This window comes from Asparagus officinalis, chromosome 7 (assembly GCF_001876935.1).
Source record: "Asparagus officinalis chromosome 7, Aspof.V1, whole genome shotgun sequence".
NCBI classification, from domain to species: Eukaryota; Viridiplantae; Streptophyta; class Magnoliopsida; order Asparagales; family Asparagaceae; genus Asparagus; species Asparagus officinalis.
Window position 1 is genome coordinate 73301662 of NC_033800.1, and position 16306 is coordinate 73317967.

Sequence of the window (16306 nt, forward strand, 5' to 3'; positions counted from 1 at the left end):
CAAATAGCGGTAGTGGAGCCTACCACTACGATTTCATTGATTTTTGTGAACAATAGCGCTTGTGAGTGCTTTTCGCTCACCAAAGCACTCGAAAGTGGTAAATAGCGGAAAATAGCAGCAAAATAGTGGTAAATAGTGCTCATTTAGCTATGCTTAAAAACTTCAGTTTTATGTCAAGTTTCAAATAGTTAATACAATTATGTTGCTACTAATCAATGTTTTTCTATAGTTACTTTTCTACTAGAGTTTTGAATGTTGAGAGAATGGGATATATAAATAACGGTATTATTTATAGGCATGTATGTTTTTTCATTTGTACAGTACTTTTGCTAATATTATGTGATTGTTACCCGTCTATTTCATGCTTAGGATCTCTATAGATCATCAAATATGCATTTGTAGAGTTTTTAGTTTTTTCTTTAATTTCTCTTTTTTTAATATTTATACATATTTAAATTGGACCGCTATTTAACTTTACACTTTTGCCGCTATAGCCCCAAATAGTACGCGATGCTACTGCTGTCGGTAACTTTGGTGGGAAGCCTCTTAACAAAAAAGCCTTGTGATGTTGGGAGGCAAGATAGGAGCTCTGCTTTTTCTTGTCTCTTTATCTTTCTCTCTCTCTTTTTTTTTTGATGTCACATGGAGGTGATTTTTATATTCATTACATCATATTGCTGTTGGAACTAAACAAAGAAATTTCTGCATTTAAATTTAATTTTTCCATAATAATAACTTGTACAAGTAAGGGGCTATTTTCATACATTTATGCTTTAAGTATCATCGTTATACACTTAATGTAGATGTCTTACCTGGTATCTGATCCTGCAGGAGTTATCTTTAAGTGGGCTAGGATTAACCGATGTCCCACCAACAGTATGGGAGAAAGGTGAAGTGGAGAAAGTAGATCTTTCTAAAAATTCAATTGGGGAACTACCATATGAGCTGTCCACCTGTTCCTCACTTCAGGTACTATGAAGTCATAGTGATTTATATAAAAAGAAATGTCCATGATTGTTAAATGCTAATGTTTTTCTGTATTTAGTTGATTGCAACTCTTTTATTAGGACATTCAGAAATGTTCTGTTCTTAAAAGTAAACTGATTTGTAATTTCAAGTTGAATGTACACGAGGATGGTCATCCACTTACTATCCCATGAAACTCGCAAGCTATAGGAATCCCTTGTAAGTATTGCTACTTAACATAATATTGGCACAAGGTTGGAGTGTGGATCTCCGCAGGAGGGAACATTTAAATTTTATATCAAAGCATGTAAATAATAAGTTAAAAAAATTACAAAAGTTGCAGGTTTTCTCCAAATCAATTAAAACATCCCTTTGTTCCTCCAGTATTTTTTTTCTCCATCAATCAGGTCAGTTAATGAATATGTTAAACACTCAACCTTGCTGTCATAAACTCAAATTAGCTTTAGACACAACATTCTATTTTCTTAGCCTTTATTTGATTGCTTCTCCCAAGTTTCATTGTGACATTTAATGAATGTCAATCATCATGGAAACATGTCATACCTAATATTCAGTGATAATTTTCATGAATAAAATTACGCACACTGTTTAGATGCTTGTTATTAAGGTCCGCATCTGATATGTAAATTCCATTTGCCAAGGAAATGCGTAATAAGTTTCTCTAATGCGGTTTGAGTTTCACTGAAAGCTTTAAGCATGCCACTTATTGATTCCTTGAATCACACTGCTTATTTATGATGTTATTTTTCAAGTCATCATTAAAACATCTTTGGAAAAACTGCCTGAATGGAGTAAGCCAAAGTGAGCCATGTCTACATTTGTCTTTCAGGTCAAACTTGTTGTCATCTTGATCAGCGACTTGGTTTTAAGTTTCATTTTCTACAATATTAAATTCGAGCCCTGTGGATATATGAACTGGCTTGTGTTGTGTCCTTTAACCTGTCCTAGAAAAATTTGGTCGAGGACTCTTCTACAGAAGTTACCTTGAAATTTTAACTTCCCATACTAACAATTGGGCTTAATTGCACTCAAACACCCTATAGTTCAACTATGTTGCACTTATATATCCTCACTCGTTTTTTGCAGCACTTGTATATCCTAAAGTTCGTAAAACTTTCACTTGTATACCCAAACTCTAGGTTACTCGGACATGGTGCTTTGGATGCCGTGTCCATGTCCTACACGTGTTGGACATGGATTCTCCGCGGACAAGCCATGAACACGTGTAGTTCAAAGCAAAACCCAATTTTCCTATTGCTTATATCCTAGACTAGTTTCTTTGGTAACACTGGGTTCAAAACCAATTGTTTTTGAAGCCGAAAACTAAAACCAATTACTTAAATATTTGAAAAATACTTATCATATTATCCCATGTGATCAAAACTAAACTTTTGTTGTTAAACCTTATTCTTAGTTTGATATATCTTGATTCTTAATTGTTATAAATAATAGAAAGAAACATACAAATGTTATGAATATTTTAATTCATTATTTGATCTAATGTGTTAAATGTATGTATGTATGTCGTGTGTGTGGGGTGTGTGCGAGCGCGCGCGTGTGTGCGTGTGCGTGCGTGGTTGGGGGTGGATGGGTGATGTGTGCTTGCATGCACGTGCGGGTGTTGGTGTGTCTGTGTGCGTGTGCATGCGTGCACGCATGTGTGTGCGTGTGCACGCGCGCGTGTCTGTGTTTGCGTACGTGCGTGTGCGCGCATGCGTCTACGCCGAGCGTGCGTGCGTGCGTGCCTGCGGGTGTGCGTGTGGGTGTGCGTGTGTCTCTGTGTGTGGGGGTGGATGGGGTGTGTGTGTGTGGGGGGTGTGTGTGTGGGTGGGTGTGGGTGGGTGTGTGGGCATGTGCATGCGTGCATGTGTGCTTGTGTGTGCTTGGGTGCATGCGCCCGCGTAGGGTGGTGTGTCTATATATACATAGCTGTGTCCCCGTATCCTATATTTTACAAATTTGTCGTGTCCCATGTCCGTGACCGTGTCCGCACCCGTATTAGTGGTACCTAGCCTTCACTTGTTTATGGAAAGTTGGCAACACTATATACCCAATAGTTTTTAGAACTTACACTTAAATATCCTAAAATTTTTAAACCCCGCACTTGAATACCCTCAAGTTTGCATGAATGAGGGTATTTAAGTGCAAAATTTCAAAAACTTTACGGTATATAAGTGCTGCCAAAACAATTTAGGGTATATAAGTGCAAGTTTTAAAAACATTAGGGCATATAAGTGCTGCCAAAAACAAGAAAGGGTATATAAGTGCATAGTAGGGGAAACTGTAGGGCATTTAAGTGCAATTAAGCTTTATAATTGTTTGGAAATTTGCAACCCAATACTTGAAAACATGTCAGGTTAAAGTACCTTCAAATTTGATCTGACATGCATGAATGTGTGCAGGCTTTGATACTCTCTGGGAACAAGATAAAAGAATGGCCTGGTGCAGTATTGGCATCTCTTTCCAACCTTTCTTGTTTGAAACTGGACAATAATCCCTTGGCACAGGTAAGGTTATGCATATCTCGGTTGTCCGATCTTATCTTTATTACAAATTATTACAATGAATAGTCTCTTGATCATTTTTTAGTTCCAGCTGTATATTCTCCTTCATTGCTCTTATGAAGATCTACAATCTTGATACAAGTTTTTCTAGTATATTATTATCTACAACTTTTTTTTAAAAAGAATATCGCTTTTCCTTGTCTTTGGATGCTAGACGACTCCTTACTGATGCCTCTGTACTCCATCGGTATGGCTGTTCATGATTGCAGCTCTCTTTTCGTTTATTTCTTTTGGCCAAAGTTTTAAGCTTTCTCTTATGTAACATGTAATGCTTCTCTACACGTTGAATATGTTTTGATTTATAATCAATGGCTTTATTCATTACTGAATGTAAGGAGCTGGTAGTTTACTTTTACAATTACACTTGATTGGAATTACCAATCTTTCAACATCAGCTTCTTTTGCCTTGTTCGTTACAAATTTCAACTTCATGGAGAGTTCTTTTACTCGAGTGCAACTCCTTCACCACTATTTCTAGTTTGTTCTCCTCAGAAAAAATATAGCTCAATTTCTTCGGGACTCTAATTACGCAATTTGTTTGTATCTCACCTTACTTATATATGTAGAAAGTAGTTTTAAATTAGGACACTTGATGGAATTTCTAAATATGTAAGGACTTGTGCGATTAAGAAATTGTTAGTGTTCATTCTAAAAAAGTTATTTTCTGGTTTTGTCTTTGAATTACCTGAGACAGTTGACAACGCTGCAGTAAGTAGAAGGATAGCTCCCACATTACATCTTTCATTGTTTTAGGTTTTCCATTTCAGTTATAAATTGTGATTGTTCAATATGCGGATGCCATTATTATATTCTAAGGTACATAATTAAACAATAAAACCTTCACGAGCATAAGCTAGAAAAGATGAGGTATCTAGCATTCGTACAAAAAAGTTAGATCATCTTCACATCATGAACTTTGTGTTTCTCAGTTTCAATTTGAAAGCTAATCAAGCGGAAACTTCCTTATCAACACTTTGGTACTGAAAGTTCTAGAACTTGAGTTTTATTTTGACTTTTAACAATTACAAGAAAACAGGTAAAAGTTATAAAAAAAAATCCGTCTAGCCTTTATCGAATAGGAAGCAGATATCTTACTGAAAACCAAGGGAAACAACAGAACACGGTCAAATATAGGTTCTGGAGAGAGAAAGGAAAAAATTAATAATCATAAGTCCTACCACACTGTGCATTTTTATTTTATTTTAATGTCTTGATGTCTACTGAGGTTCTCAAATATTTTTAAGGAACTCACAAGATTTATTCACTTATAGATTCCATCGGATGGCCTTGAAAGCCTCTCCAAGCTCGAAGTATTGGATCTAAGCTGTAATGCATCTTCATTGCCAGACCCTTCTGCATTATCTAGATTGGTACTGCTCCAAGAACTTTATCTGAGGTCAGAATTCATTCTGTAGCAGTTTATATTACTAAATTCATGTTGAAACATTAGTTACATTACTTATTCTAAATGAACAGGCGGATGAAGTTCAATGAATTTCCAAGAGGCTTAATGAGCTTAAAACGACTGCGGATTCTTGACTTAAGTCAGAATTCACTCGTATGCATTCCTGAGGTATTGCTTGTGACCTCTAAGAATAAGCAAAGAATGTACTTGGTGAGGGTAAATTGTACATTGAGTCTTAATATTTAGCTTGGTTCCTAGTATAGCCTGGATTTTTTAAGGGTTAATTGCGGATAAACCCCCTGTAGTATCACCCAATTGCAGATACACTCCCTGAAGTTCTATTGTTGCAAACAGACCCCCTGAATGAATTTTATTTAACTCTTTTTTTTGGACAAATAGATCTCCAGTGGATAAAAGAGTTAAAAAAAAGACACTTAGGGGGTCTATCTGCAATTGGGTGATAGTACAGGGGGTCTATCCCTAATTAACCCTTTTTTAAGTATGAACTAAGAAAAGATGAAGACATTTCTCCAGTTGTTTTAGCTTGCAACTCTCTCTTCTTGCGTCTAGAAATGCATGTCAACATCCAGTTTTCTAGTCTTTAACATATTTTCATGGTTGCAAACAGGACATCAAGGATTTAACTTCTCTTACAGAACTTGACCTGTCTGACAACAACATTACCGCACTTCCTCCAGAGCTGGTCTGTCTTCTGACTTATGTTTACATATGTTTGTTTAAATAGCAATAATTTATTTCTTTCTACTCAATCGGCTTCATGTAGATATGTATTTGTAACTATTTTGCCTAGATAGTACCTATTGTATCTGGATACCAAAAGAAATTGCATACTGAAAGTGAGAATAACGCATGGTTCCTGCTTAAACGGTGATCATTTATTGCAAGAGTTTGCTTCCAGCTTCTGCACCTATTTTACTGATTTCATCTGCATGCTATTGTAAAGGCCTAACAGTACTTAAATCCCGAGAAGTACAATGTGTACTTGTATGGTATCTCACGAGGTTTACCCATTTTTTCCCTATCCTTATCTGCTCTCTGTTGTTATTGGATCGGTAATACTTGTGTCTATAGCTCTTAAAAAAACAGAAAGTTTCAACGGTTGTTGCTCCTGTTTTCATTGCGTTAACCGCATACAATTGCCTGAATCAGAAAGATTGCTGTTTTTATGTTAATTCTGTAGAAATACTTGTGTCTATAGCTCTTAAAAGATAGAAATTTTCCATGGTTGTTGCTCCTGTTTTCATCGCGTTTAACTGCATACAATTGCCTGAATCAGAAAGATTGATGTTTATATGTTAATTCTGTAGAATTTCTTTTTCTTGCCAACATTTGAAATTGAAATTTTCTTCATCAGGGTTTGCTTGAGCCTAGCTTACAGGTCTTGAAACTTGACGGCAACCCATTAAGAAGGTATAGTGAACTATTTTCATTTTGTAAACTATTTTCTCGGGTGACTACTCTTTTCTTCTGATAGGGGTGAATTCTGATTCCAATAAAAATGAATCTGGAATCCTACATACTTATCTTTTGGCAATTAAGAGACCGCTTTTTGTATAATAAGCGTTAATTTGTATCCGGAATGGTTATGAGTTCTAATATACCACAATGCACTCTTGACTTGTGCTCATTTTTCACTTTTTTATGAAGATAAAAGTATAATCATTCGCTAAAAACAACAGATGATTGTCACTGAAGAAGTGGATTGTTCGCTTTCATTTGCAATAAAGAGGTCTGTATCCAATGAAAATTGCCCGAGTCACCTGATTGCATCTGAAAAGAATTTAAATTAAAAAAAATCATGTTATGTTGAAAGGTAGAAAATTGAATAAGTTGAAGCAAACTAAAATCTATTCGTATATGTAACTAGGCGCATTTAGCACTTGCATTTTCTTCCGAATTGGGCTTTATCTTTACTTGATCATAGAAGGTGTTTGATCATTATCTTTACTTGATCATAGAAGGTGTTTGATCATTTGCAGCATTCGACGCACTATTTTGGATCGAGGCACGAAAGCAGTCCTCAAGTACTTGAAGGACAAACTTCCAGATGCGTAAATGCATGTATGAGTTGGTGTTGCCAAAGGGGCCAAGATGAGACTGAGGCTTGTTATAATTTGTAGATTAAGTGTTTTCGTCAACAAGTTATGCCTGTTCTGCATTTTGTTTCATATCATTTCATATCTCGTTCTTTTTAATGCCAAATATGAACGTATTACGACGGTCCATATTGTCTGCTTGTACCGGGGTATTGTACATCTAAGCTATGATTATGAGTGTCCTTTTTGCCCCTTTACTCTGTAGGCATTTACGCATGTATACATTGTTGGACTTTTGGTTCATGAAAAGGCAATTTTGCCTTTGTGAATAGTCCCATATCGGAAAATGGAAGGAAGTTCAAGAGGTTTATATTGGTTCACATTTTATTGGGCCTTGAATAGTATTTTGGGTTTTGTGGGTTTTGCATAACTCATACACGTGTGCGTGCATGCCACGCCTTGCCGCGATGCGTGTCACATCGCACACGCACACTTCTTTTTGCTTCACGGGTTTTTATTTTTGACCGTTTCTTCCGATTGACCCGTTTGTAACGGATGCGGAGAGTAAGGCGCGAGGAGTTACTTGGATGGGGCGTAACGGACGCGGGGAGGGCGCAGATTGGGCGTAACGAGCAACTCTTCGAGTCCTATATAAAGTCAGCCTCTCGTCCTCAGAAAGAAGAGAGAAAAACTAGAGCTTAATTCATCTTCTTCCTCTAAGTTCCTCTTTAAAAGTTTTTAGTTACAGTTAAATTTTTCTTGGGCAACTATCTTCATCTGAGCAGAAGCTTTGCTACTTACGCCCGAGTTCAGAGGCCGACCGTTTTTCGGGAGTTTTTACCGCTAGGGGGAGAGGATCGACTGCGCCTGAACGATAGGCGGGTCCTCTATCTTCTAGGACAGTGTATTCATGACTGCACCCGTTCAGGCCTGATTTTTCTAACCTCTAATTTCAGATTTATACTATTTGTTTTTATTTTTGACAGCAATCTAGAAGATAGACTAATTTCTTGCTGTTAATATATAATTTGAAATTACTGTTTTAATTAATTGATTTATTATTTTCTGTTAAAAAAACATTACTGTTCATCGGGTTTACTGTTCACCCGAATTTAATTAATTGCTTTATTACTTTTCTGTTTAAAACTTTACTGTTCATTACATTTTACTAATTTATTTACTACATAAAAATTACTGTTCATTTAAAAAAATTTATTTATTGCAATCATTATCTTCTGCCAATTTTTCAAATCTATAGTTCTGAAATTTTATTTCTAGTGCAGATTTTTTATATAGTTCATATCCTAAGTCATAATCCTCTAAGTTACTAGTTGAGTGATATTGATAAAAATATTTACCTGTTCAGATACCAAATACCTAGACTAGTAAACTCAAATTGGACTTATGGCTAACCTTGATCATTCCAAAAGTGTCAAATCTGAAAAGTTCACCGGTGTTAATTATAAACGGTGGGCTAATCAGATGCGATACTGGCTTACCACATTAGGTCTCTTATATGCTATAGACATTCCCGAGTCTTCAACTAGCGGTTCTCAACTTTTGACTCCTAATCCTGAACAACCTGTTCCTTCCACTTCTGATTCTGACGCTAGCTCCTTTTCTAGTTCTATGAAACCAGAAGAAATCAACTATCATTGTTGTCATAGGATTCTTAGTGCACTTGCGGACAACTTCTATGACATTTATTATTAGTTCAAAAGTGCTAAGGACCTATGAAATGCTCTTAAAGCAGAATATGACTATGATGATGCCGGAATTCTGCGTTTCACCTCCTCCTCCTTCAATAAGTTCATGATGGTTGATGACAAACCCATTAATGAACAAATTCATGAATTCCAAGATTTCCTTCGTCATCTCCAATCAAAAGGAAACATATTTACTGATGATTATAAAGTTTCCTGTCTGATTGATAAACTCCCTCCATCCTGGTCTAGATTTGCTAGAGATCTCCGGCACAAGTAATGAGATCTAACCTTAACTGAAGCCCTCAAGGCTACTCGTATTGAAGACCAGCATAGACTAAATTTCAAAACCAAGTCTGAATCAAAAGCTAAAGTGAACTTGGTAGAGGATAAGCCTAAATCTAAGAATTTCAAACCGAAAGGAAAGAAATTCAAGAAAAATCATCAATCCTTCAACAAATCTTCTTCCAAATCCAATATTTACTCTTCCAGGCATAAGTCTGATTGAAAGTTCTGCTATGTCTGTGGTAGAACCAACCACCTGGCTCTCAACTGTTTCTTTCGGAAGAAGGAACCGGCTAAACCTGCTCCTAAAGGAAATTGATCCAACAAAGTTAACATGATTGAAGAGAATCCAACTTCCTTCAAGTTAGCATCTTCATCCTATCTTGTGAATTCCCTTACTTCTTTCACCGATTGGTACTTGGATTCCGAAGCTAGTATTCATGTTTGCAATGATCGCTCTTGATTTTCAAATTATCAGGAATCATGTGGAGGAAGCATAAGCTTAGCAGATGACTCCACCAAACAAATAATTGGAAGTGGATGTATAGAGCTCACCATGACCTCTGGGAAAGCTCTAAATCTGCAAGGTGTCCATTATGTTCCTTCTCTCCGTCGCAATTTGATAAGTGAATCTCTTCTCCTTAGAGATGGCTTTAGGATTGTCAAGGAATCAAATAAATTTGTGATTACAAAAAATAATGTATTCATTGGAAAAGGTTTTATCTGTAATGGTCTTTTCAAACTCAATGTAAACAATTCCAGTTCCGATGAAATTTCTGAGTTTCTTGTTGCACAAATTGTTGAGTTTTGTGATGTCTGGCATGGACGACTAGGACATGCCAATTTCCAAACCTTGCAAAGAATGATCAAATTGAATCTTATTCCTAAATCCTCTCATGATTCCTCATCTAAGTGTGAGATATGTGTTCAAGGGAAACACACTAAAAAACCATTGAAGTCTATAACTAGAAACACCGAACCTCTCGAATTAATTCATAGTGATGTGTGTGACTCAAACCGAGTTCTCACCCGAGGAGGTAGGAGATATTTTATGACATTTATAGACGATCACTCCAGATATTATTACACCTATCTTCTCGGAACTAAAGATGAAGTCTTAGATAGGTTTAAGGTGTATAAAGCTGAATCTGAGAACCAACTTGGCAGAAAGATCAAGATTCTAAGATCTGATCGTGGGGGGGAGTATACCTCAAATCATATGACTGAATATTGCTAAGAACACGATATTATTCATGAGGTTACTGCTCCCTATACACCACAGTCTAACGGGGTAGCTGAACAAAAGAACAGACCCCTAATAGACATGGTAAACTGTATGTTACTCAGTTCAGGAGCACCTAAAAATCTCTGGGGTGAAGCTCTTCTTTCTGCTTGCTTCATTCTCAATAGGATTCTCCAGAAATATTCTGAGACAACTCCTTATGAATATTGGAAGGGGAGATCTCCTAGGTTGAACTTCTTTCGGGTTTGGGGTTGCTTGGCTAAGGTAGCTATTCCTGAACCTAAGAAGAGAAAAATTGATTCTAAGACTGTAGATGCTACTTTTATTAGATATACACTAGATAGCAATGTTAACAGATTTCTGGTCATTAACTCTGAAATCAGTGACATATCCAATAACACTATCATTGAAGCTAGAGATGCAGTCTATTTTAAAAACATCTTTCCTTTCAAATCCAAAATCTCTGAAAATCCTAGTTCATCTATTCCTTCTGATTTACGATCTTCCAGTTCTTCTCAGCCGTTTGATATTGAACCTCGAAAAAGCAAAAGAGGTAGAATTTAAAAGGATTTTGGAGAAGACTTCTTTACCTTTCTTGTTGAAGGTGATCCAAGCTCATTCCAAGAAGCAATGGATTCACCTGAATCTTCTTTCTGGAAAGAAGCCATTGATAATGAGATTAAATCTATCATGGAAAACCATACTTGGATACTCACCGACTTACCTCTAGGCTGTAAACATGTTGGTTGTAAAGGGATATTCAAGAAGAAACTTAGAGCTGATGGTTCCATAGATAAATTTAAAGCTAGATTAGTAGCTAAAGTCTATACTCAACAAAAGGGCATTGATTATTTTGATACTTATTCTCATGTAGCCCGAATCTCCATTATTCGAGTATTACTAGCCTTTGCTGCTATCCATAAGCTGATCATACATCAGATGGATGTCAAGACTGCTTCCTGAATGGTGATTTAGATGAAGAGATCTATATGCACCAACCTGAAGGATTCATTGCCAAGGGTTAGGAAAACAAAGTCTGTAAACTTGTTAAATCTTCGTATGGTCTTAAACAAGCTCCTAAACAATGGTATCAGAAATTTGACAAAGTCATTGCGGAATATGGTTTCACTATGAATGAACACGACAAGTGTGTTTACTCTAAAGTGATAAACAATAACTATGTCATACTGTCTCTATGTTGATGATATCCTTATCTTTGGAACAACTCTTGAATTAATCTTAATGGTTAAGGATTATCTATCCAAAAACTTTGACATGAAAGACTTAGGTCTTGCTGATATGATACTTGGAATGAAAATCACTAGAGACACTAGAGGAATATCTTTGAGTCTTTCTCACAGTATTGAGAAAATGCTGATTAAATTCAACTTTCATAACTTCTAGAGGAATATCTTTGAGTCTTTCTCACAGTATTGAGAAAATGCTGATTAAATTCAACTTTCATAACTTTAAACCTGTTTCCACACCTTATGATTCTTCAATATCCTTGAAGAAGAAAGAATGTGAACCTGTCTCTCAGCTGAAGTATTCTCAGCTTATTAGATCTCTCTTATACATATCCAACCGGACCAGACCCGATATAGCTTATACTGTAGGGAGACTGAGCCGGTATACTAGCAACCCTAGCCAAGACCACTAGTCTACCTTAGAAAGAGTATTCAAATACCTGAAAGGCACAGTTGACTATTACTTGACTTACACTGGTTACCTTGATGCTATAGAAGGGTACAGTGACGCTAATTGGGTCACAGATTCTAACAGTGTATAATCAACATCTGGATATGTATTTCTTTTGGTGGTACAGCTGTATCCTGGAAATCCTGTAAGCAAACAGTGATTGCCAGGAGCACCATGGAGTCTGAATTGATTACTTTTGATACCACTTGCACAGAAGAAGAATGGTTAAAAGATCTTCTCTCTTAACTTCCTTTGGTCCCTAAACCCTCTCCCTCTATTTCTATTCACTTTGATTCTAGATCCACCATAGAGCTTCTAAAGCAAGTGTATGTAAATAAAAAACTCAACAGACATATTCAAATAAGATATAAATCTGTACAACGCCTGTTAGGCAAAGTTGTAATCTTGGACTTTGTAAAATCTGAGAAGAATCTTGCTGACTCTTTGACTAAGGGATTATTCAGGAGTGTGGTTCTGGATTCATCGAGTGAGATGGGGTTAAGCCCATAGATGAGGTCACTGACAGCGGTAACTCAACCCTTATTTGGAGACGTAGACCCAATGTTGGTTCAATATGATAGAAACAAGCTGGATAAGTGACACTCGTGTGGAGCATCGACCTAGATATATTTATATATCATTATGTAGCATCTGCTACTACTCCTTCTCTATGATGACGATACTCTTATGATACAGGTAGTTAAGTTGAGTTTTACTCTTAATAAGTGCAACGTGTGTATTGCGGAGGGTATGATATCCAGATGTAGTACCTTTGGAGGACTTACCTACGTGAGAGGAAACGTGATGATCGCGGGGGGGGGGGCTAACCCCTAGAAACTCTCATGAGTCGGTTATTGTGAGCATGGTCTTTAACGCTCAACCCTATTTGCTCAATAGATGAATATGTATTGTGTATGTTTTCGTCAATACCTGGTTCATGGGGGCCTAATTCAAGGCTTAGTCCATTATGTCTCTCAGGTGGCGATGAACTCACTAAGGAAAGGTTCAAAGCCGAAAGCTACCTCTCTCGAATTCACGATACGAAAGGTTGCCCAACATATATCCTTTTATGATTTATTGATTTATTTATTAATTTTGAATTTTTAGTCAATATTGCCTTTTGGGGGGGATTGTTGGACTTTTGGTTCATGAAAAGATAATTTTGCTTTTGTGAATAGTCCCACATCGGAAAATGGAAGGAAGTTCAAGAGGTTTATATTGATTCACATTTTATTGGGTCTTGAATAGTGTTTTGGGTTTTGTGGACTTTGCATAACTCACACACACACACACACACACACACACGCACGCACGCACGCGTGCACGCACGCCTCGCCTCGCCACGCCGCGACGCACGCACGCACGCACGCGTGCACGCACGCCTCGCCTCGCCACGCCGCGACGCGCGCGCGCCACGCCACACCGCACACACACACTTCTTTTTGCTTCACGGGTTTTTATTTTTTGACCGTTTCTTTCGATTGACCCGTTCGTAACGGATGCGGAGAGTAAGGCGTGGGGAGTTACGCGAATAGGGCATAACGGACGTGGGGAGTGCGCGGATTGGGTGTAACGGACAACTCTTCGAGCCCTATATAAAGTCAGCCTCTCGTCCTCGGAAAGAACAGAGAAAAACCAGAGCTCAATTCATCTTCTTCCTCTAAGTTCCTCTTTAAAAGTTTTTAGTTACAGTTAATTTTTTTCCGAGCAACCATCTTTATCTGAGCAGAAGCTCTGCTACTCACGCCCGAGTTCAGAGGCCGGCCACTTTCCCGGGGCTTTTACCGCTAGGGGGAGATGATCGTCTGCGCCAGAGTGATAGACGGGTCCTTTATCTTCTAGGATAGTGTATTCACGACTGCACCCGTTCAGGCCTAATTTTTCTAACCTCTAATTTCAAATTTATACTATTTGTTTTCATTTTTGACAGCATACATTATACTTTTCAAATTCATTACATCATCACCTCCCCTTTTGCATGTATGCGAATAGGACTGTTGGGTACCCTTGTGTTGAATATCATATCTCCATGATATTATTTTGATGATAACAATTTATACAGTGTTATACAAATGCACTAACTCTTATATGCAGCTTTCAATATCAAAATATGAACAAGTGCAAGTTGAGATTCAAGGCATTATGAAGTGAAGAAGATGAAGAACATATGAGATAATGTATTTTATATTTTCTTTACTTAGAATTATTGTACAAGCCTTGATCACTCACACACACACACACACATAAATATTAGAACACACTAACACAGGCTTAGCGTGTTGGTTAACTATAGAAATCCCCTATGTTAACTATTAGAGTTATAATTAATAATGAAGTGTCAAAACATTTAATTCATATCATTTTCTAACTCTTAGTAGTCGACTAATTAGAATAGTAGTCGATTACTCATGTATATGTCTTAAATATATGTTTCTGTCAATTTACAGTATAGTCGACTAATAAGGATAATAGTCGACTACTTAAGCTTATGACATAAATATAAATTCTTGTAATTTTACAGTATAGTCGATTAATTAACATTATAGTCGACTACTGAAGGCAAAATTCTTTTTTCAAGTTTCTGTCTAATTACAGTATAGTCGACTAATGAACTTTATAGTCGACTACTGAGAATTTTTCTGACTTCACAGATTCTGTTTAAACTCAGTGTAGTCGACTAATCTGTCATGTAGTCGACTACAGATACAGTTTTTTTCCAGAATTCAAAGTTTGAATTTATGACTGTTTATAGCCGTTTTTAAACGTTTTTAAAGTTCAAAAAATTGTCTTTTCAAGGGCTATAAATAGATTATTTGTTCAGAAAAAATGCAGAGATTTACATACCTATAAGTTTTGATCTTTGTGCATTTTTTCAAGTGAAAAACATTCAGATTTTGAGAGAAAAAAAGTTTCTGAAATTGCCTTTGAACATCATTCAAATACTTATTGTTTAGGCAATTTACAGAAGTGAGAATCATTCCTAAGCCACTACTACACTACACTTCAAATCAAGGCTTATAGGAACCAAAATTGTAGTTTCAAAAGTTCTCTCGGTTTGTGAGAGGTGTTAATCTCTTGGTATAGAGATTGTTGTGCAAATTGACAAGGTGTTTGTCAATTGGTGTTGCAATTTGCAGGGACTTGCAAATTGGTCAGGTTTGCTTTTGATTTTGTAAGTTTATTCAAAATCATAGTGGAAACTCTCAAGCGGGATTTGCTTGGAGACTGGATGTATACCGGATTGGTGAAACCAGTATAAAACATTGTGTTTGTGTTTGTGAATTTCTGAGATTGCCATTTTTCTTTGCAATTTATAATCTACTTTGCATAAATTTTATAAAAATACTATTCACCCCCCTCTAGTGTTCTAGTGTATCTATTTCAGATCCTACATTTGGTATCAGAGAAAGGTGAAAGATGGCATATACAAATACATCACAATTCAAAGAAGGTCACTCTACAAATCGTCCACCAATGTTCGATGGATTAAACTACAACTATTGGAAGTGCCGAATGAAGATTTACCTTCAATCTATTGGTTATGAACTTTGGAATGTTGTGGAAACAAAATATGAGAAGCCTACAACTCCTTTTTCAGAATGGACTACATCTCAAAGGAACAATGTAAATTTGGACTCCAAAGCCATGAATGCACTATTCTGTGCACTTGACAAGAATGAGTTCAACAGGGTGTCAACGGCCACATCTGCATATGATATTTGGCATACACTTGAGGTAACTCATCAAGGTACAAATAAAGTTAAAGAATCTAAAATTTCTGTTCTTGTACACAGATTCGAATTATTTAAGATGAAGGAAAACGTGACTATTGGAGAAATGTTCACAAGATTCACCGACATCACAAATTCTCTCATTGGTCTTGGAAAAATATACACACAAGTGGAGATGGTAAGAAAAATACTACGATCACTTACTCCACAATAGGAAAAAAAAGTTATCGCAATCGAAGAAGCCAATGATTTGTCAACTCTTACGGTTGAAAATCTTATCGGAAATCTTATGGCGTATGAAGTTCAAATTGAAGATAGAAAGAATGATGAAGAAACAAAGAACAAGAAAGTACTTGCATTCAATACTACTTCCGATAAAGAAGATCCAGACGATGATGATGAAGAAATGGGCATGTTTGCACGAAAATTTCAAAAATTTATAAAACAAGGTCATATGAAGAAAGATTGTCCAATGTTAAAGAATAAGCAAAAATCAAGTTATTCCAACAACTTCAACAGCATTCAAAATAACAAGAAAAGGAAAGCAATGGTAGTCACTTGGGATGATAGTGAAGAGTCTTCAGATAAAGATATTGTAGAAAAGGAAAATACTCACATGTGTTTTATGGCACA

The 16306-nt window shown here is 36.6% G+C and overlaps 1 protein-coding gene across 1 annotated transcript in view; it reads left to right on the forward strand.

Annotated features, from left to right (window-relative positions):
• The window catches only part of LOC109849490 (plant intracellular Ras-group-related LRR protein 6), a 14052-nt gene extending 6659 nt beyond the window's left edge, over positions 1–7393 (forward strand). The window contains exons 15-21 of the mRNA XM_020419331.1: positions 832–969; positions 3390–3494; positions 4823–4947; positions 5028–5124; positions 5585–5659; positions 6332–6387; positions 6957–7393. Of these exons, the coding sequence (XP_020274920.1) occupies positions 832–969; positions 3390–3494; positions 4823–4947; positions 5028–5124; positions 5585–5659; positions 6332–6387; positions 6957–7032 (672 nt within the window). The 3' untranslated portion in view covers positions 7033–7393. The remainder of the gene's footprint in view (positions 1–831; positions 970–3389; positions 3495–4822; positions 4948–5027; positions 5125–5584; positions 5660–6331; positions 6388–6956) is intronic.